The sequence below is a fragment of the Vipera berus genome (genome assembly GCF_964194415.1).
Source record: "Vipera berus genome assembly, chromosome: 1".
NCBI lineage: Eukaryota > Metazoa > Chordata > Lepidosauria > Squamata > Viperidae > Vipera > Vipera berus.
The window spans coordinates 259,402-280,290 of NC_138202.1; the positions used below are offsets into that span (position 1 = coordinate 259,402).

A 20,889-nucleotide genomic window follows, 5' to 3' on the forward strand; every position below is an offset into this window, starting at 1 on the left:
TCTCACTTTTGTTGGAAACTCTACTTTCTCTGGGCTGGGGGAGGCAGCTCCCCTTTGCCCCCCCCCCCCGCTCCATAATCTCTCCTTGGGGGGCACTGGTGGGCCCTTGCCGGGGCCTTTCGGGTACAGCCTCCTGGGGGGGGAATCTGCTTCTGCAGAGCAGAGTAAAGGGGGGGGTGTTTCCTTCCGCCACCCACCTGTCGGGCTCCTGGCTTCCTCTGAAGGGCCGCCAAGGCGCCATTCCTCGGGGGGGGGGGGCCCTGCTCACAACGGGCTCACCCGGGGCAGGAGACGCTGCACCACCACGCCCATCCTCCGGCACAATTTGGTGAGCCCACGGTGGCTGCGTGTGCTAAAGGAAGGTGGCCGCGTGTGCTAAAGGAAGGCTCGGACGGGCATCTTCTGGGCAAGGCAAACAGGACATGAATACCAAGCGGGGGGGGGGGAAGGCTTACAATCCTTGGAATCGGCCAACGGGGGGGCGGGGGCAGAAGTGCCAAGGCCGGGGACGGGCATGCGGCGGTTGGGGTGCTCTCACTCAGGGGAGGGCCACGGGGAGCAAGGACAGAGGGTGCGTAGGCTCCCCCCCCTCCAAAGTGCCCCGGAGCCAAATCCCCGCTGCCGGCCCCGGCGCTCTTGCAGCCTCTGCAGCCGCCCACCGGCTGCCCACCGGCGGTGCCCTCCACGCCCTGCCTGCGGTCTCCGGCCCTCGTCGCCCCGGCTGGACACAGCGGGCCGCCGTTGCCGGCCCCTCCCTGGGCGAGCGGCGGTAGCGCCAGCCAGCCGGGGCAGCGGCAGCAGAAGGTAATTATAGCTCTCGGGGAGCTAAAAATAGCGGCGGAGGAACAAGGGCGGCTATTTATAGCGGCGTCTCTGAACTTTGTCCCGGAGGCGTCCCGCAGCTTTGCCCCGGGCGGAGCAGGCAGGAAAAGGGACGCCGCCCGCCCTGGCAGCCTCCGGAGCGGGGGGGGAGGCCCAAATGCCCTCGCTCCTGCCCGCGCCGGTCTCGGGCAGCTCGGCTGGGGCGGGCAGGGTCCCCCCCTCTGACCGCGGGTGGGCAGAGGGTGGCGTCGCCACGGAGGCCTCTTCTGCAGCCTCAGCCGCTGAGGAAGATGCTCGCCCAGAGGGACAAGCCCTCGCAGTCCTTTCTCAAGGCTCGGAGAGACAGACACGTGTCTGCCCTGGGAAGATGCCCAGACACCTGTATCTCCACCCAGGAGATAGTCGGGCTTTCGGCCTCTGCGCTCCAGCAGAGCAGCACGGTGGGGTGTAGAAGAATGACACCCCCCCCCCGCTCTGCTCCCCCTTTCCTTCCGACCTGGCGCTGAGCCACCGATGCTCACCTGGGCCACGTTGGGAAGGGAGCGGAGTTGAGCCCGCATTGCCTCTCCAGACAGCTGCTGCCCCCCCCACACACACGCACCTTTTGCCATTGCTCACCTCACCTGATCACTCGCCAGTGGCTGGCACCGTTTCTTCCTGATGCTGGCCTTTGGCCAAAGGTGTGTTCTTTTCCAAATGCCTCACAAATCAGCTGCTTAGTAATTCCTCCCAGAGTGTTCCTGGTATTTAGAAAATTAGAAATGAAGATATTTGCCTGCTGCCTGTGAAAAGATAAGAGGAGTTGGCAACATTTTGACAAATCCGCCTGGTTTTCTAGGTGCTTCTGAGTCAGGGTGTCCATGCTCTGCTTTGGAGTTTTCCTAGATAGGAGTATCAGAGTGGGCGGGCCCTCTTTTCTTCTTTTGAAACACACACACACACACACACACACACACACAAACACACAGACATATGGACCTTTACCAATTTTCCAGGATTTATTTTGTATGCTCTGACATGACATAAGGCTTTGTTTTGACCACTGACAAATTCGCTGGAAATTTAAATTTATTCAGAAGGACAAGGCTTTCCCGAAGCTTATTTGTGTCCCTTGCAAGTGTCAGTCCTTTGGTCTGCAGTGATCTTTGCACTTGCCAGGTGGCACAAATGGGGGGGGTTTGCTGAAAAGGCTGAGCCCAAATAATAATTCTGCCTTTGATTTAATCCCGGTTAACCACCCTACAGTTCTGTTCTAGCCACTCGGCACCCGGAGAGCGACCAGCCGGCTGGACTTGCACAATGCCTGCAGCCCCATCGCTACCAGGCCAGGGATGGGGTGCAAAGCCACAGCGGTGTCTGTGCGCCTCTGGGGATCTCCCTGCGTGCTGGGCACAGAATCAGCCCGGCCGCTGGCTTCCCTGCCCGAGGCCCAGGGTCCTTCCTGAGGAGGCTGGCACCAGCAAAGGACTCGCCCGGGGGAGGCCCAGAGGACGGGAGCTGGGCAGCCATGCAGCCTGGTGTGAAGGACGCCTCTCGGACCCAGCTGACCCTGCCTTGCCTCCTTGGGCCACCCGGCACTGAAAGAGCCTGGCTGGTCGAGAGCCCTGGTCCTGGGGAGGCAGTCAGTCCTGGCTTAAGCAAAGCCAACTGAGGCAGAAGCAGCCGCCGGGGACGCCGCGGGCTCCCTCCCTCCTCCAGATTCCCGGCTGAGCCAGGATGCAGGCGGCAGACTCGGCTTGGGAGGGGTGTCTCCCCGAGCTGCTGTGGCCTCTTCTCTCTGCCTCCTTCAGCAGCGGAGGGTGGGCAGGATGGGCTAGGGTGGTGTGCCAGGGGACAGGGTGAGGGGCACCCAGGACCGGGCTACAGGATCCAGGCCAGAGCTTTAAGCACCGCCCCCTGGTGCCCCCAGGGAGGCCCTGTTGGAGAAACACGCCTTATGTCCAGCCCCAAGCCAACAAATCCCTTTTGCGTGGTGGTACGTACAGAACTGCATGAGCTGTTGGGGCTGTTGGGAGTATTCCCCCACCTGAGAAAAGTGCTTGCCCTCCCCTCCCCCCTTCCCAGAGGGCAGGCTGTTCAGGAACGGAAGAGGCCACTGCTGGATTCTGCGTGGGCTTTGTCTAAAATACCTGTGTGTGCAATTTTAGACCATTCGGCTCAAAGGTTCTTTGTCGAAAGGGCTTGGAGGACCCTGGATGGTTTCTGCCCTTTCAGAGAGGGCTCAGCTGGGATCCCACAAGGCCAGATGTGCACAGCTGGCCCTTCATATGGCAGAGGAAACCGCTTTGGCTCTGCAGATTTCTCCTCTCTCTAGAACAGGGCTCTCCAAACTTGGCCCTTTTATGACTTGTGGACTTGAACTCCCAGAATTCCTCAGCCAGCGTGCTTTTTATGTCTTGTGGACTTCAACTCCTAGAATTCCTCAGCCAAGCATGCTGGCTGAGGAATTCTGGGAGTTGAAGTCCACAAGTCATAAAAGGGCCAAGTTTGAAGACCCGTGGTCTAGAACAGGGCTCTCCAAACTTGGCAACTTTAAGACTTGTGGAGTTCAACTTCCAGAATTCCCCAGCCAGTTCTAGGCTGCTGCTGGAGACTGCTTGGCCTCCAGCTCAAGAGGAAAGCAAACGTTTATTCCATTTGAATTAACTCACTTCTGGGGAGCAGAGAGGAAGCAACTAAAAGCCCCCGTGTGTTCCAGAAGTTAGTGGAGTAAAATAAATCTAGATAAAAATATTAGGAAGAGCAGAAGTGCTGTAAGAATCCTTTTGCAGGGAAACCGGATTTGCAGGAACGGAGATGGAATTCACCCGCCACTAACTTCTGACTCGCCCAATCACGGCAGCTGGAAGTGGGGACGCGTTTCAGGGCCCCCTTACAGAAATAACAACTGCCCGGTTTCTTACGACAATCTCTAGTTTCTGCTCAGCAGCGCTCAGCCTCGCAGACCCCCTGCCGGCCTGGGTCTACACTCGTCCTCCCTCCACTGCCCCGAGCTCCCGCGGGCTGGCTGGGGGTGCCCCACGGCCCTGGCCGCTGTCAGCCGCCTCTCCCCCGGCTCTGCCTTTCCCCCCAAGATGGCGAGTGGCCACTTTACGGTAAGTGGGGGGAGGGGGTGCCTTCTTGCTAGTCCCTGGAAAGAGCCGGGTGGACGCCGGGGCGGGCCGTCCCCGGGGACCCCCAAGGAGGGGCAGCCCGACTGAGGCGGAGGGCCGAGCTGCCCAATGCAGGGGGAGAACAGGGGCCCTCCCAGTGCAAAGGGCCGCCGTCGCCCTACTGATTTCCGGGGATCAGCGGTGAGGCACCCAGCTGCCTCTTGGCTCAGCTGGTTCTGCCAGGGGAGGCCCAGGGCCAGCGGCGGGAGGCTGAGGGGCACTGCTGAGAGCCTCCCCCAGGGCCAAGGCCGAGTGGGCCTCATGCGGAGACTCCCTTTTGCCACCCGTGGCCTTCCGGGGGGGGCTGGCTGTGCTGCAAGATACCAGGCTGCACCCTTGATTCTGCTGCAGGGCGTGGGGCACCCAGAAAGCAGGTTTCACCTATGCCATCCCAAGGGTGTGTCGCAGGTGGCCTGTGCGTTGTGCGTAAGAGGGAGGCAAGAATTCCTCCTAGCATCAAGGCGCCCCTTGCAGCCCAGGTGAATCGGGGAGGAAGCTTCTCCAGGGCACGCATCATCTTAAAGCACAGGAGATGGGTTTTGTATTGCAAAACTATGAACTGTGTTGTGTGCGAGCAGGGCGGTGTGTTGATGGAGCAAACAAGTTCCACTGATGGGTCCCTGGCTCTGCAGGGTTTTCCTTCCCTGCCGGCGGGGTGAGCAGATGGCCGGCGTGCTCCGTTCAGCTGGCAAGGATCCCACATCATGGGGACCAACTCACCTGCCTCCACTTGCTGGGCCAGCTGGGCGGCTGGCAGAATGGCAGGCACCGTCCCACCTGAGCCAGCCAGAGGCCTCTGCAGTGGGAGGAGGTGCCTCGCCCATCAGGTCAGCCGGGGACAAGAGCAGGATGCGCGCACTGGGCCAAAGAAATCCAAGGGAGGCACCGGTCGCGTGAGGCTGAGTTGGCAGGTGCCCAAGGCTGAGCCGGTTGTGCCTGCGCATGACCCAGGCACTGCCTCCAAGAGCATCATCCACAGCCAGGGTGGCCAAGGAGGACACGGTGATGAGGAAGCGCATGGCCAGCCCCAGGCGATGCCCTTGGCAACATCAGAAAGGAAACATTCCCCAACCTTTATGCTGCTGCTCTGGGATTGAAAAAGCTCACCTCCATTTCCTCCTTCCGCAGGAGTGTGTGTGTGTGTGTGCCAGGCTGTGTGGACTTAGCTAGACACAAATGGCACAAAGCCTGTCCCATCACGGGGAGGAGGTGAAAATGCTGCCAATCCAGCTTGGCCGAAACCTGGCAGGCTGCTGAGTCAGCATCTGTGGGCAGAGCGGGATGCCAGCGCCAGGGTGAAGCTGCAGCCACCCTGGCAGGAAGCACCAGCAGACACGCCATCGCCAGAAGCTGAGCGCAGGCTGGGCCCCCTGAAACACCGGGGGGGGGGGGAGAAATGGTCCGCCAGCCCTTCTGTGACCTGGGGGGGGAGGGAATGTGAGGAGGGAGTGGTTCTGGGTGGGTTGCAGGAGATGCAAATGAGCGGGGTGGGGGCGTGGAGGCTTCCCGATCTTGGTTCTTTTATTGCAGATGGTTTATGACCCAACTAGGTAACGACCTTGAACAACGGGCCCTGTCCAACAAAATGAGTTTCAGTGTGGAGAAAAGCAAAGTTTTACATTTAGGCAGGAAAAACCAAAGGTGCAAGTACAGACTGGGCGAGACTTGGCTCAAAAACAGCCCCTGTGAGAGGGACCTCGGAGTCCTAGTGGACGATCGCTTGACCGTGAGCCAGCCATGTGCAGCAGCCACCAAAAAAGTTAATATAATCCTGGGTTGTATAAACAGAGGCATAGAATCAAAATGACGTGAAGTCTTAGTACCGCTTTATAATCCCCTAGTGAGACCACATCTGGAATACTGCAGCCAATTTTGGTTACCACATCACAAAAAAGATGTTGAGAGGTTGGAAAAAATTCAGAGAAGGTCAACAAAGATGTCCTGGAGACTAAAACATACAAAGAAGGGCTGTGGGACTTGGGCATGGCTAGTCTAAAGAAAAGAAGAAATAGGGGAGACTGGATAGCAATCTTCCAGTATTTGAGGGGCTGCCACAAAGAAGAGGGGGGGGTCACCTTATTCTCCCAAGCACCAGAGGGCAGGACAAGAAACAACGGTTGGAAACTGATCAAAGAGAGAAGCAACCTGGAATTAAGGAGAAACTTCCTGACAGGGAGGACAATTAAACAGCTTGGCACCAGAAGTTGTGGCTGATCCATCACTGGAGATTTTTAAGAAGAGGCTAGACAGTCTCTTGTCTGAAATGGTTTAGCAGGGGGCTGGACTAGAAGACCTCTAAGGTCCCTTCCTATTCTATTCTACTCTACTCTACTCTACTCTACTCTACTCTACTCTACTCTACTCTACTCTACTCTATTCTATTCTATTCTATTCTATTCTATTCTATTCTTCGTTATTCTATTCTATATTATTTCTATTCTATTCTATTCTCAAAGGTGGAAGAGAAGGGGGGGCAACAGAGGAGGAGGGGGACAATGACAACTGTGGGGTCCTTGGTGGTCTCTGAGCTTGGCTTTGTTGCAGATGTTCCATGAAGCATTTAAACACAAGCCCTGATGAGGTTACCAAACTAGGTGGCACCGTCTGTGCTAGTCAACCTAACCCCAACCAAGAGCAGCATTTCTGGCACTACTTCCATGGAAAGAGAGCCCTGACCGGCTTCCGGGGGGGGGGGGTGACTTCTAACCTGAATATGGCTACCCTGGCACTGCTGGGCCTTGTGGGGGTTTTTCCTTCTTTTCCCTCTTCACAGAATTGCCCCCCCCCCTTGCAGAGGGGAGAGAGTGTTGGAACAACCTATCTCTTCCTAAACTGTGATTCCCTGAAAGGTACTAATTGCAAGTTAGCTCAGCTCTCCAACCTTGATTAATTAATTAGCACCCAGGGCCAGCTTGCACTGCTATCTTAAACTGCATGATTAATTTCACCTCAAAGTCCTCCTTTTGTATCCCAAGAGCTGAGAGCAGGGGCTAAGGCCTTCCCCTGCATTCCCCAAGCCCACTGTGTGTTTGCTTACTCTCTTGTAATCCCTTTCCCTCCAATGAATGTAAATACATTGAATTCCCTTGCTAATTATTCCTACCCCAACCCCCCCTCCCCCTCTTCCTTGTGGGTTGAGTTCTGGAAGCCATTAAAGCCGATTGGGGTCATAACCTCCTGATGGTGTGTAGGTATTTATTAATTTATTAATTTCTTTTCAAAGCTAAAACGAAGCCTGGCTGGCTGGCGAATGCTGGCAGTTGAAGCCTATAGGTCTTAACGTTGGGATGAACACTGAGCAGCAGTGTAAGATCCCTTACCTACAATAGCCGTGCGTGATGCACCATCCACTTGGCGCAAGGAAGCGTTTCAGCAAGGAAAAAACGTTGAGGGTCCCTTTAAGCAGCTGGGACTCCCAGATGCCCCAAAGGCCAAAGGTGGGGCTCTAGGATAGCTCCGCCAGCATCGGGGTCAAAGCAAGGGCCCTTAAGGGAGTCCAGAGGCTGAGGCAGCACGCTGCCCTGCCGTAAAGCTAGTGAGGGTTCGCCCAGCTCGCGGCTCGGCTTCCCACAGGCAGCAGCAGGAGGAGAAGCTGAAGGCTGTGCGTGGCAGGGTACAAACTGCTCGCCCTCCTGCTTTGCCCGGGGACGGTTTGGAGCAGCTGCGAGGGGGGGGGCAACCTGCCGGCATAATGGGAGGAACTTCAAAGGCTCCCAGCTTGGGCATCCCTGCCAGGCTGTAGTTCAGCACGACTCAGTGGCGAGGGCGAGAAGGAGAAGATGAGTTTAAAGCAGCTGGCGGGCATCCCCCCCTTCTCGGCTGCCCAGGCGTCTCCTTGCTGAACAGCCTTTTCCAGCTCAAGATGAAAGTCCTGGTCTTCGGCAAAGCAGAAGCAGCTCCTCGCTGGGGACTTCCCGTGCTGAGTCAGAGGGAGCCCACGCGGCTGGAGGGGGGAAGGTGCAGCCCGGCTGAGCCAGGCCTGGAGTCCCACAGCCAGCAGCGGCCTCGTCCTTGGCATTCCCCCAAGCCATTTTATTGCCATTTCCTTCAGCCGGCCTCTCTCCTGTTCCGTAGGTCAGTTAAATAAACAGGGTGACCTGTGCAGCCTCGGCTGACCCCTGGGGAGGAACCCTCCACGCCCAGGCAGAACAGCGCCTGGCATCACCAGGAAGACCCTGGCAGGCCTGGGAAGGGGCCGTGGCAGCTTGGCTCTGCTTTCAGGGGTCAGACTGGGGCATCTTGTGTCTGGGGGGGCGGGGCGGCTAAAATCTCCGGGGTTGAACCCAAGGAAGCTGTTCCTGCCTCTTCAAGTCCTGGGCTGGATCTGACCAAATGCCAGGATGCCGAATGTGGATTACGGAGAAAAGTTTCGAACCAGGAACAGCTTTGAAGCGAAGCCAAGACAGAAGCCTCAGCCGTCTGGCTGGCCCAAAGCAGGAGGCCCAGCTCTGTCACGAGACAGTTGTCACGAGACAGCAAGGAGACCCTGGGCCAAACAGCTGCAGGGAGGGGGGGGAGAAGCCCAGCCAGGAGAAAAGCGGAGCTCGGTGCTATTCAGGCCCAAGATAGCCCCCCCCCACGGTACTGCATGCTGTGACACCCTCCCCCTTTTGAGCTTTAGAAAGGGATTTGGAGGCCCAAGGACCCCCCCCCAAACTGGGACACAGACCGCCAGCAGGCTCAGGCTGGCAGGTCACCAATGGGCCGCCTTCCCCGGTTCTGCCACTCAGAGCTGGGCAAGCCCAACATGGTGCTGGCAGCGGGTCTCTGTCAGGACTTCCGTCCCGCTTCACCAGCCTGGTTGGGCCAGATGCCAGCCTGCCATGGGCAAGGGGGGGGGAGGCTGGGATGGGGGGGATGGAAGGGGCCCCCATGGGAACCGCTGGCCGTTCCAAGGTCCCGGAAGGGATGGGAGACCATCCAGCCTGCCAAGTCAGGGACTGTTACTCAAAAACAATTCCTTTGGATGCAATTGGGCAGTTCAGGATAACCAGGAGGAAGGGGGGGAGGGGGAGGGGGGAGGAGGGAGAAGCAGATGCTTTGGGTGTGAAACTGCAGATCCAGCCTTGCTTCTCTGCAGCTGCTTGGCTTGAGTAAAAACCTCCTTTCACTAACCGTGGATTGGAGAGTTTTTCTTTCTAGATGACCCAGTTGGTACTACTGACAGTCTCCGGGGAGGGGCTGGGGGGGAGGGGGGGTGCAGGGCAGGCGTGTGAGTGCAGGCCACGAACTCTTCCCCCCCTACACATCTCCTCCTCTTAAGAGCCACCGGCCAGAGTCCCCCCTCCAGACCTCTCCTCGAGCAAGCTTGGACTGAATCCCCCCTTTTTTGGGGGGTGGGTTGTTCATGGTTCTCTGAGTAGCCGCTGCCTTCCTGGGATGGACAGATGGACTCTGGGCTGGAGCCAGAAACTCCTTCCCCTCCCCGTGCGCCTGGGCCCTCCCTCCCTGGGGCTGGAGCAGGAGGGGGCACCAGTCTGCCAGTCTCTGAGCCGGGCCCCTCCCTCTTCCACCCCAGGACAGACAGGCCCCCTCCCCCGGGGATTTCTGCCCCACCGCAGGGCCCCCTTCCCCTCCCACTTGGGATCCGCCGAGAAGAAGGACAGGGCTGGTGAGGAGGTGCCCCACCTGGGCATCCCTTCTGGGTTGTAAGCAAACTCGTGGATCCTCCATCATCACGGATGGCCATAAATGGACCCTCCATGATCAGAGGCAGTCACCTTCGGGCTCTCTTCCTCCTCCCCTAGGGAAGCCAGGGCCATTGCCGGAGCTCCCTTCTGTGGTGCCCAGCCGGGCCGAGCGGGGGGAACTTCCAATGGGGAAGGCCGCTGGCCACGGGTGGGGCGGCAGGGGGGACGCTCCGGCCCTGGCCCTGACCCGCAATGCACGGACGAGGGAGGCCGGCCGTGGCGTTCAAGGGGTCCCGGGGAGACGGTCGGCCTTGGCGGATACGCGGGTGGGGCGCCGGCTGTGGGGGTGGGGCAGCTTCTGGGCTGCGGCCCCAGGGAAGCCTCTCTGCGGTCGGGATGGATTTTCCGGGCGGGGGGGGGGGTTAGCCTGTTTGTGCAAACTGGCCCGTCTTCCAAATGTGCTCCCGCCCCCCCTTAGCCAATTGGCTCCTGCTGGTTGGGGCGAGGGGGAGGCTGTCTTTTGGGGAGGGGACACTGCCGGCTGGTCCGGAACCCTCCTGGCCGTGAGCAAAGCCCCTCACGCTGCTCGCAGCCCCCCAGCAACAGTGGGGCCATGAGAGCGGAGAGCGGGCAGACTGAAAGGGGGGGCAGGGCAGCCAGGATAAGAGGTTGCCCAGGAGGGGCCCCTCCTCCCCGCAGGGACTCTGCTGCTGCTGCTGGGGAAAAGGTTCTCTGGGGCAGGGGCGGGCTTGGCCTTTTGGTCCCGGTGGGAACCAACCGGTCGGCGTTGTTGCTGACGAAGTTTGCGCTGGCTGGGAAGGTTCAGGGAAAGAGTTGTGAGTTGAGTTGCCAACCCCTTCCCTCTTCCCCCCTCCTGGAGAGAGAAAAACACACCACAAGGAAAACACGGGGGGGGGATTTTTTTCCAATCCCATTTATATCCCGCCCTTCTCCGAAGACTCAGGGCGGCTTACAATTTAAAGCACAAATCAATGTGCTTAGCAATAGCCTTCATTCTATGTATATGCCTACTTATTAGGGCTTTCGTCCCCCCCCCCCCGCCCAAGCGGCATTATTACAAAGTCAGCTTATTGCCCCCAACAATCTGGGTCCTCATTTTACCTACCTCGGAAGGATGGAAGGCTGAGTCGACCTTGAGCTTGGTGGGACTCGAACCTGCACTAATTGCAGGCAGCTGGTGTTACTTAAGGAGGCATTAGCCCACTGCTCCACCAAGGCTCCACCAAGCTTGAGAGAGGGGGCAGCTTTTCTGCAGGCTGAGATCCTCACTGGCTGCCTGGAGGGGCCTCGCTGCTCCCTTTGAACCCCCTGCAAGTAGAAAGCGGTGTGTATGTGTGTGTGTGTGTGTGTGTGTGTGTGCTAAGGATTGCCTGGCACACACCTCTGCCTGGCAGGCCATCCTGGGGCTCTGCGGTGCTCCAAAAGCCTCTTCCCCGGTTGGCAGGGAGGGGCAAGGGACACCCTGAAGAAATCCTCTCCCGGGTGTTGGGACCCTCGGGGACTCCTCAGCAGGTGGGAAGAGGGGCCAGGCGGGGGGTCTTCTCCCGGCCTGCTTGCCAAGAGGAGGAGGGGAGGGGGAGAGGTCTTTCCAGCTTGGTGGGGGGGTCTGTCCCCAGCCTCTTTGGCATCCGGCCCCTTGTTTGGGGCCCCTCTTGTCCTTGCTCTGAGCAGGGGCCACAGCAGAGGCGTGCCCAGGAGTCCAGGCGATGCCTGCGGGGCCTCTGCAGCCCAGAGAGGCAGATCCAGTTCCCGGCACTGTGCAGGTGTGGGAGTGGCACCTGCCAGAGAATACCCCACCCTCGGGGCCTTCCCTGTGTTGTTTTTCTGGAGCCCTCGTTTACCCCACCCAGCCGGAAATCCGGTAAGTTGCCACAGCCGCTGGCACGGTTGCTTTTGCCCTCAGCTTTTGCCCCAGAGAAGCCGGTGGCTGACTGCCCCAAACCCGGAGGGACCGGCCTTGGCCCCAGCCCAGGTTTCCCCCTGGCTGCCCGGAGGGCTTGTGCATCTTCTGCTCGCCCCCCCCAGGACCAGCCTCAGTGCCACCTGTGGCCGCCTCTGTGGCAACCTGGCAGAGCCCCAAAGGGCTGCATCCCCTCTCGCCACGCGGGGGGGGGGCCGCTGGGCCTTGCTCCCAGGCCATAAGGAAGATCCCATTGCTTGCTTATTAATGAGCGGCTGAAGAGGAGGGGAGGGGCTGAGTCAGGAGGGCTCCGTGTTCAAAGGAGTAAACACATTTGCATCCAGCCTCTCTCATCCTAGTGAGGGAGTCACAGGGAGTCACACCCAAAGAAATTGGTTGCAAAATAGAGGTTATTTATAGCCGGCTGCTGGCCTTGGCATCTGATAGCACTAACCCAGTTTATTTCCCCCCCCCCTTTCCATGCAACAAACACAATGGTGCCGCCTGGGCATGGCTTCTTTCATTTGGTTAATGAAAATCAGGCATGTGAAAATGTAAAATCATTTGGCAAGCCGTGCCCAGCATGCAGGTTCAAACAGGCCCCGGTCCTTTCCGGATAGTTTGCCCTGCCTCACGACAAGGAACAAAGTCATGGCTTATTCAGCCACCCTCCTGGCTTCTGGAGCTTTGTGTGTCTCCTTCTCTGGCACACACACACAGACACACACACACACACACACACACACTTTGGGGTGGCAAAGTCATCCTTGGGGCTTCCTGGGAAGTGATCAACCCTGCTTCCCAGGCTCGCCTCCTCCCTGGCCTGTCCGGGAGAGAGGAAAACTCCCTTGGGAAAACTGCTGCGGCTCCTCTCCACACACCGGAAGTGGGGAAGCAAGGCTGGGAAAGGAAATGCCAGCCAGGCTGAGCTGCCCTGGAGGAGGCTTCCTCCATTACTGGAGTGGTTGGTCCACGCGTGGCTCTCTTCCCAGCTTCCCAGGTCCTGATTTGCCCTCCTGTCTAGATCCGGGTGCAAATTCCAGACTCCCAGTGGAAACCGGTGTCGTCCTGGAGCTGGGGAGATGCCCTGAACCCCCAAAAGGCACCTCTAATGCAGGGAGCTCCCCTTCTCTGGGTCTCGGGGCCCCCTTAAAATTTAGGAAGTTCCCAATCGCCCCGTCAGCTAGGAAGGGCTTCTGGCAAAGAGGGAGAGCTTCAGAGGAAGGCAGAGAAGGAAGAACTGGGGGGCTGGGGAGGGAAGGGGGGCTGCTTGAGGCCCCCGGAATTATTCCACCCCACCCTCCGGTGTCTCTCCTTCCAAATGTGGCCTCCTGAGAGTTTCTGGGCCCCAGGAAGCGCCTGCCCCCGCCGTGGTCTGGCAGTGAAGGGGGCCAGGGTTGTGGTGAGCGGGGGGGGGGGGTCCCCTCTGGCGCCTCCCCAGGGCCTCTCCCTCCCTGGGGCTGGGCAGCCTTCCGGCCAGCAATCCCTTGGCGAGTCAGCTCTGCCTGGAGGGGCGGGGGGGGGGTTCAGCTGGCCGTCAGACCCCGAGGGAGGCGGGGGAGCCCTGCAGATGTTTGCCTCGGGTGGCTGAAGAGAGGCAAAGAGTTCTGGCAGCTGAACCAGTCGTAACTCCCCCCCCCCGCTTTCTGGGCTTCGGGGTTTCCTGCGTCGGCCGGACGGGGGACTTTCTGCAGAAGCGCGTCGGGGTCTTGCGCTGCACGGAGGCTCCCGCCGTAGTTCGGGGGGAGGGAGGGGAGGGGCGGCTCTTTTCCGCTCCCCTTCGCTTGGTCTGAGGGATCTCGGCGAGTTTCTCGGCGCCGGCCAAGCCCAGTCTCGTCTGCGTGGCTCCGCTCCACGCCGGCGGGCGGCCGAGCGCAGAAGAGCAGGGCCTGTCCTGGCCGAGCGCCCCGGCGGCCCAGGGGAGCGGCGCCGCCTCCGCAAGGGGCAGCCCCGGGACGTGGGACAGTTGCCCTCCGCCAAGCGCTGCAGACGCCCCTTTGGGCCGGACTGTTGCGAGGAGCGCCGGACGTTTTGCTGATCCGGTTGTGCGAGCTGAGTTCGAGTCCCGAGCTTCACCCCTGCAGGGGAGGGCGCAAAGGGGCTCCCCCGGCAGAGCCTCCGCGGCCCAGGTCGGGGCTTTCCACCGGCCGGGCCGGGGCGACGCGATTGCGGCCTGCGCCCCTCGCCTTCCCTCGGCTGGACGGCGGCCTTTTCCTAGAGGCTAGGCCGGGGGTAGGGGTAGGGGGAGGAGGGGGCGGCCCATTCCATCTTCACAGCCCTGGAATTGGCCCCGTTCGAGCGAAGCAAAGCTGGCGGGCTGCTTCTGCCCGCTCTTGCGCCTCCGGTTGTTCCTGGTTTCCGAAGGAATTCAGACGAGCGGGCAACTGTTCGCGCGTTGCAAAGGAGGTTATGTGTGAGTCAAGCTTTGCCGCGGTGCCGAAGGCGGAGGCCGAGAACCGAAGTGGCGTAGTGGTGAAGGCTGTGGGCTAGGAACCAGGGACGGTGGATTCGGGCCCTGCCTGAGGCAGGAACCCAGCGGAGAGACTTTGGGCCAGTCCCTCCCGCTCAGCCCGGGAAGGAGTCAATGGCAAACTGCTTCTGGAAAACCTGGCTGGGAGCAGCAGGCCGGGAGACCCAAAGAGGCCGGTTTAGGAATCAGTCGTTCCTAGGCAACCACTCCTTGCAAAAGTGTGTGGGGGGGTCTTTTCCGGAGAGGGTCTTTTCACTCCAGCAGAGAGCAGGAACAGCCAGGAAGCCTCAATTTGGGCAAGAGGGAGGGCTGTGCGACCCTCCTGCTCAGAATTGCAAGTCCCCAAATTCCTGGCTAATCCCCAGGAGCCTCGCTGGCCTGGCACCTCTGTCAATGCAATGCCAACGGGGGGGGGGGAATGCAGGGTGGGGTCGGTGGGGGGGAAGGCCCTCGTTACAGTTCCAGGAAAGGCAACAAACACCTTCATGTCCATCGGAACAACTCAGGGCAACAATCACACTTACACTGCTGAGCAGGCCCACAGGATGCCGGTCACTCCCTCAGCCAAGGGAGACGGTGGCCCCCGGTGCTTTTGGGGGGCCGAAGGGCTGAGCCAGCCGCCAATCACCAGCTTCCTTCAGCAAGACAAGCCAGAGAGGCCACCCAGGCCCGTGCCCAGCGGGGGGGGGGGAGCTGCGCCCAGTCCTTCCTCTGAGGCCACGGGGCCAGTGCCGCTCTTGGCAAAGTGGCTTCCGGCTGAGGTGAGGCTCAGGAGAAGCGAGGGGCCGGCCGGGTGGATGACGGGAAGGGACCAGGAGACCAAAGGGGCACAGCCAGTCCCAACACTGCAATCCTGCAGGTGGGGGTGGGAGAGTTGGCAGCAGGGCCTAGAATTTGGGAAGGGGGGGAACAGCCTGTGGCTGCTCTGCAAGAGAGGAGGGGTTCCAGGTGTTCAATTGTCCAGCTGAGACACGATTAAAGAGAAAGGATTTGTTGTATCCCACTGCTCCAAGTTGGCCATTTAGGAGAAAAAACTTTGTTTAAAGATTCCACCCCTCCCCCCAGCCACTGAGAAACGTCTTCTGGTGGAAGATCCTGTGAGTGGATTCTGGGCTGGAATCAGGATCCCCCTTCCAGTAAGCGGAGATCAGGATAGACTGGACCTGGTTGTGGAGGTACCATTTTGCCCTCTGGTTTAAGGGGTTTGGGATAGCCTGCCAAAAAGCGGCTCCTTCTTGGCTTTCGCACTCAGATCCTCTAGCATCCCCTCCCCTCCCCCACTTCTCTCAGGGAAAGCCGGGCTGTTGTTCCCCACATCTGGAGAAGTCTCAGACAGGAGCAGCCTTGGCGGATGGCGGAGGAGGCAGGCCTGCCGTCTGCCCAGAGTGTGTCAGGCTGGGGGGGGGTTTGGGGGGGCAGGGCAGATGCTGAGCCTTTCCAGGGAAGTCCCTGCAGGCAGGAGGGGGAGGGGCAACAGAGCCTGGCTCTCCAGGACTCTGGGTGTTGGAATAAAAGAATCAAAGAGTTGGAGGGGTCCTCAGAGGTCATCTAGTCCAACCCCCTGCTCGGGCAGGAAACCCTATACCATTTCAGACAAATGGCCGTCCAGTCTCTTCTTAAAAGCCTCCAGTGTTGGAGCCATTCACAGCTTCTGGAGGCAGGTTGCTCCACTGGTTAATTGTTCTCACCAAATTTCTCCTTAGTTCCAGGTTGCTTCTCTGCTTGATGAGTTTCCATCCGTTGCTTCTTGTCCTGCCTTCAGGCGCTTTGGAGAATAGCTTGACTCCCGCTTCTTTGGGGCAGCCCCTGAGATACTGGAAGACTGATATCCTGTCCTCCCTCGTCCTTCTCTTCCTTAAACTACACATACCCAAATCCAGCAACAGTTCCTTATACATTTTAGCCTCCCGTCCCCTGATCATCTTTGCTGTTCTTCTCTGCACTCTTTCCAGAGTCTCAACGTCTTTTTCATATTGTGGTGACCAAAACCGGATGCACTATTAGGAGTGTGGCCTTACCAGGGTATGGAGTCCACTTCGAGACAGCTGTGTGTGTGTGTGTGTGTGTGTGTGTGTGTGTGTGTGTGTGTGTGTTGCATGTAGATTCCACTTTGAAAGAAGCCTCCAAAGGAAGAGCTGGCCGCCTGGTCTCCTGTTGAACCCTCTTTGGCCATTTCCTGATGCAAGGAGAGGCGGTGCCCCTGTCTTGCCCTCTCCCCCACAAAAGGGACCCTCAGCTTTCCCTCTTTGCTGGCAGGCTCCCCCCTTCCGCCAAAGTCTGATGGGGCTTTTCACTGGGGCGTCCTCTGCTTGCAATCAGCCCCTCCCCCAGACCACCGCTGGGGGGAGTTGGCCACAGGGGGGGCAAGACAGTTGGAGGTTTTACAGGCCAGTATGAACAAGACCATAAGAAAGGCTGAGCGCCAAAGAATTGAGGCCTTTGAACTATGGTGCTGGAGAAGACTCCTGCGAGTCCCTTGGACTGCAAGGCGATCAAACCGGTCAGTCCTAGAGGAGATCAATCCTGACTGCTCTTTAGAAGGCCAGATCCTGAAGCTAAAACTCAAATCCTTTGGCCACCTAATGAGAAGGAAGGACTCACTGGAGAAGAGCCTCATGCTGGGGAAAGATCGAGGGCAATAGAAGAAGGGGACGACAGAGAATGAGGTGGCTGGATGGAGTCACTGAAGCAGTAGGCGTGAGCTTAAATGGACTCCAGATGATGGTAGAGGACAGGAAGGCCTGGAGGAATGTTGTCCATAGGGTCGCGATGAGTCGGACACGACTTCGCAGCTAACAACAACATGAACAAGACACACTCTCCTGTGACACTGCGGCTTGGCCAAAGTCCCAGCTAGGCAGGGCTCAGCTGGAGAAAGGAAGGTCAGCCTGGCCTTCAGCGAGAACCAGGCAGACTCCAGGCCAGCCCATTTCCGTGTCATTGAACTTTTTGCTCCCTGAAAATCTAAGGGAGGGGGGCAGCTCTGACAGATCCTCAGCTGTGAGGAGCCCACGTGCCATGTGGTCCCACTGCATCTGGGGAGAACATTCCCTCCGTTTTGGGTAATCCCCTTGCCTCCTGGGGATCTTTCCAGAGAGGCCGGGCCCAGCATCTGGGAATCTGCCCAGCACGCAGCCCGTTTTCTGGGAAAACTCTGCAGAGTTAAGAAACAGCTTTGTGGTGGAATGGCATTCCTGAGCAAGCCAGCCCAGGATCCCAGCAGGGAAACTGCACACTCAGAGGCCCCCTGGCTGTTCCGGGAAATGGGAGCTGCCGATTAGCACAGGGCAGGGCTGGCTGAAGGTGGGGGCGTGCGGGGGAGGGGGAGGAGTGGGAAGGAAGCTCCCCCCAAACCTTGCAGAAGGAAACAGTTGCAGCAATGCCCCCCCCCCACGGGAGGCCATCCTGCAGGCCTTCGCTCTGGGGCTTGGCAAGGAGAGGGCGGTTGGGGACCATGCCAGTTTCACTCTGTGGCAAGGGCAACTGCCTGGCGCTGCTCTGCTTGGCTGGGCTTCCTGTTGGCTCCTCCGCCTCAGATCCAACTGAAGGAACAGGTTTAGGAACATTTTGGAACACACTTTTTTTTTTACAAGAGGTCTGTTGCAATCTGGAACCTGCTCCAACTATGCAACATCTGCTCACACTCAGACACGCTTTCCACGAATGAGGCCCTGGACCAAGCAGTGAAACGGAGAGTACGGATGCCTTTTGGGACCAAGATCCTCCAAAGGAGAGCAGAATTAAGGGAGGCATCCCAAGTAGAGCAGGGAAATCCATCCACCCCCAACCCTTTTGAAATGCCACAAGGCAACTCCAGCTGCTAGAATTGGTACAACAGCTGGGCCTGATCCTGTGCAAAAGGCATGCTTGACCCTCCCCCCCCTTTCAGGGACATGCAGGGAACACAAAGAGGCAGGCCCTTGAAGACGAAAGTGGCCCCTAAGACAGACTCAAGATTTGCTGATGTGTTACTTTCAGAACATATGTTTATTATCCTTTTAACTGAAAAATAAATTTGCATTTGGCTCCTGCAACTTCAGAATTTCATCTTCAGAGAAAAGTCGAAAGCAAACATGCAAATCTTCCAAGGTAGATAATGATCAGTACCAGGAAGTTTTTTAAAACTAGAGAAATCCTCCTCAGCTGATGGTTGGAGAGCTCTTCCCACAAGCTCCCCGGCTGGAGGTGACTTTGGGCTCCTCACTGCTGCTCCTCCTGGGGAAGAGTTCTGGAGAGGAGCACGCCGGCCCCCTTCACCCCCCCCCAAGGCCTAACCTCCTCCCAGCAGCTTGGCTTTCTAGCTGATCACGGCTGCCTCTCCTGGGCAGGCAGCCTCCTTGGCACTGTGGCAGGGCAGCGTCTCCGCCCTCGACGAGCCTGGCGCCCACACGGTCCCCCAGCCGCCATCCTGCCTCCTCCTCCTTCGAAGCAGTCAGCTGATGGAGCAGCAGCGCAGCCTTCCTCCTCCTCCTCGGGCCAAGCCAGACCTTCTGCTGGCGCTGCTCGCTCTCTGGCGCGTGACTCAACCACTGCTCGCGCTCGCCTGCCGACAGTCAGGCGCTATTGTGATTTTTACAGAAACAACGTTCTTCCCTTCGGACGCAACTGCTGCACACATGACGCTCCGCACCAGACACCGGCAGGGGCCTCAGCGCGCCTGCAGAGCCACGTAGGGCACCCACTGGTCGTTGCACCGGCTCTCCTGGCAGAATCTGGCCACCTCCGCCAAGCCCTGGCTGCCCCAGGCATCCGTGTGCGGACTCTGCTGGAAGACAGACAGCGGCGCCCTTGAGTTCCAGGCTGGCCTCCGCGCCCACCGGTGCCCCCCTGCAAGAGCCCCCCCCCCGCAAGAACCGCCCACGCCCACGCCGCCCGGCTCACCGTCACCAGCAAGCAGTGGAGGTCCCGCGGCTCAGCGCCGCCGCCCGGGGGACCCTCGCCCAGCACAGCCGCCAGGCGCTCCAGGCCGGAGGCGCGCAGGATGTGGATGTCGTTGGCGCAGCAGAAGGCCTGGATGAGCGTGAAGTGGATCTGCAGTGCGATGTCCTCCCCGTCCGCCTCGTCCGCCGCCAGCAGGCAAAGCACCACGCTGTCCGGGTCGCTGCGGGGAAGGGCGGCGGGGTCAACGGCGGTGGCCCGCCTTCGCTCGCTCGGCTTCCGGGCAGCCGGGGCCCGGCGCCTCCCCCTCCCCCCCGCCGCCCGCGCTCCCGGGGCCCGGCGGGGCTCCTCCACTCACGCGTTCATGAGCTTGGCAGCCTCGTAGACGCCCACAGTCAGGCAGCCCTGCCGCTGCGCCGCCGCCAAGAGCCGTTCCAGCGCCTCGCCCACCGACCCCATCCTGGAAGGAAAGGCCGAGCTGGGGGTCAGAGGCGGCCCCGCTGCCTCGCCCGCGCGCCCCCTCCCCCTCCCGCCCGTCCTCCCCCCCCCACGCGGCCAGGGGCCCGGGCTCACCCGTGGGCCGCGCTGTCACAAGGCACCAGCTCCTCCAGCGTCATGTCGAGGGCGAGCTGCGGTCCACCCGCGGGGCAGAGCGGGGACGCGCCTCCGGCCTTCGCGCAAGGCAGGCCGACGGAGCGAAGCTGAACCGGGCAGGTAATCCAAAGGCGGGGAAGCGAAAGCAATCGCGGCTCGAAGCGGGGCTCCTGACACGGATCCTTCCCCGCGGCGGCGACCGAAACTCTGCGGGGTCTCGCGGTCGACAGCGCCACATATACCTGACCCGAGGGGCGGGCTTAGTCCCTCCGTTCCCGCCTGCCATTGGCCCGCCGGCAAACCCGGCCGGCCCGCGAGCTTTGCCATTGGTCCGCTAAGGAATCCCACGGGGAAAGGCGAGCGTTTGTCTTCGGGGCGGAGAAGCGGCTGAGTTTCGGCTGAGGTTTCCCGGCAGCGGCATTTCCTGCCCGGGGAGCGCGCGGGGGGGGCGGCGGCTGTTTTTGTAGAACTGGAGGAGTTCCTCGGAAGCGAGGGCGAGGACGGAGCGCAGCTCCCCCTCCCCTCCCCGCGGTCCCCGGGCGATCAGGTCGCTAGGCGGCTCTTGGCGGGGCGGCGAGTCAGCCGGAGGGGATTTCACACTGGATGATAAACCACTAGAAAGCCCCGATGCCCACGTTCTTGGCAGGAGTGAAAAGCCTGCGCGGAGCGCGTGTGTGTGTGTGTGGGGGGGGAGAAGGAGATGCACATGCAGACTCGGGCAAACGGGGGAAACGCAACAGGCTGGGGGGGGGAAGACTTCTGCTTGCAGGCACCCTCTTTCTTCGGCCTTTCTCCACTTTTGCCCAGGCACACCGCCCCCCCTCCCGCGCAGAAACGTCCAGCTCGGCGAACCCGCCTCCCGCCCGCAGTGGGCGAGAGGTCGCGGCGGCCGAGCGACCCTGTTGCAGGGCGGCCGGTCACACGACGCGCGTTGCATCATCGCTTTCTTTGGTCTTGCGACTCACGCGCCGCCGGACAGGAAGGAGAGCCGTTTCTTCCCAGCGCTGGGCTCCCGAGGCGCATCGCCTCCGGGTCTAGACGTCCCGGCTTCCCGGCTGAGCCACGCCGGGAGACTCCGGCTCGCGCGCCGTGGGCGAGGACGTCCACTGAGTCACCGTGCAGCGCGTGGACAGCCCGGCCTTTTCCCAGGGGGATCTGGCGCTCCGGAGGAGGGGAAGCCCATAACACCCATTCGGGCTTCTGCAGAGGGATCGCACGCAGCTTGTCCTGGAAAACCGGGCGCAGAGAGGCCGGTGCTGTAGCCACAGCGCCAGGAGACCCTCTCAGCTCTACCGAGAAAGCGACCCTTGAATTGGACGAGCACCAGCGCTTCCTTCAGCCCCCCCCCCCCGGAGGCGAAGTGATCCCAGGGCAGAAAGGAGGAATCCGGGCGTTTGTCTGCTACAGGCTCTCACGGGGAGT

At 60.1% G+C, this 20,889-nt stretch overlaps 1 protein-coding gene across 2 annotated transcripts; it reads right to left on the reverse strand.

The window, feature by feature from the left end:
- Positions 1–17,973: 17,973 nt before the first annotated feature.
- LOC308660581 (growth arrest and DNA damage-inducible protein GADD45 beta-like) lies at positions 17,974–19,664 on the reverse strand. Of its 2 annotated transcripts, none has more exons than XM_081315006.1 (4): positions 19,447–19,664; positions 19,232–19,333; positions 18,877–19,096; positions 17,974–18,757 (listed from the first exon to the last, which is right to left on the reverse strand). In XM_081315006.1, the coding sequence occupies exons 1-4, from the start codon at positions 19,488–19,490 to the stop codon at positions 18,644–18,646; spliced, it is 480 nt and encodes a 159-aa protein (XP_081171132.1). In that variant the 5' UTR covers positions 19,491–19,664; the 3' UTR covers positions 17,974–18,643. The 2 variants fall into 2 exon arrangements, with proteins under 2 accessions (XP_081171132.1, XP_081171131.1); XM_081315005.1 differs by having other exon boundaries at positions 17,974–18,760.
- Between the last annotated feature and the right edge of the window lie 1,225 nt (positions 19,665–20,889).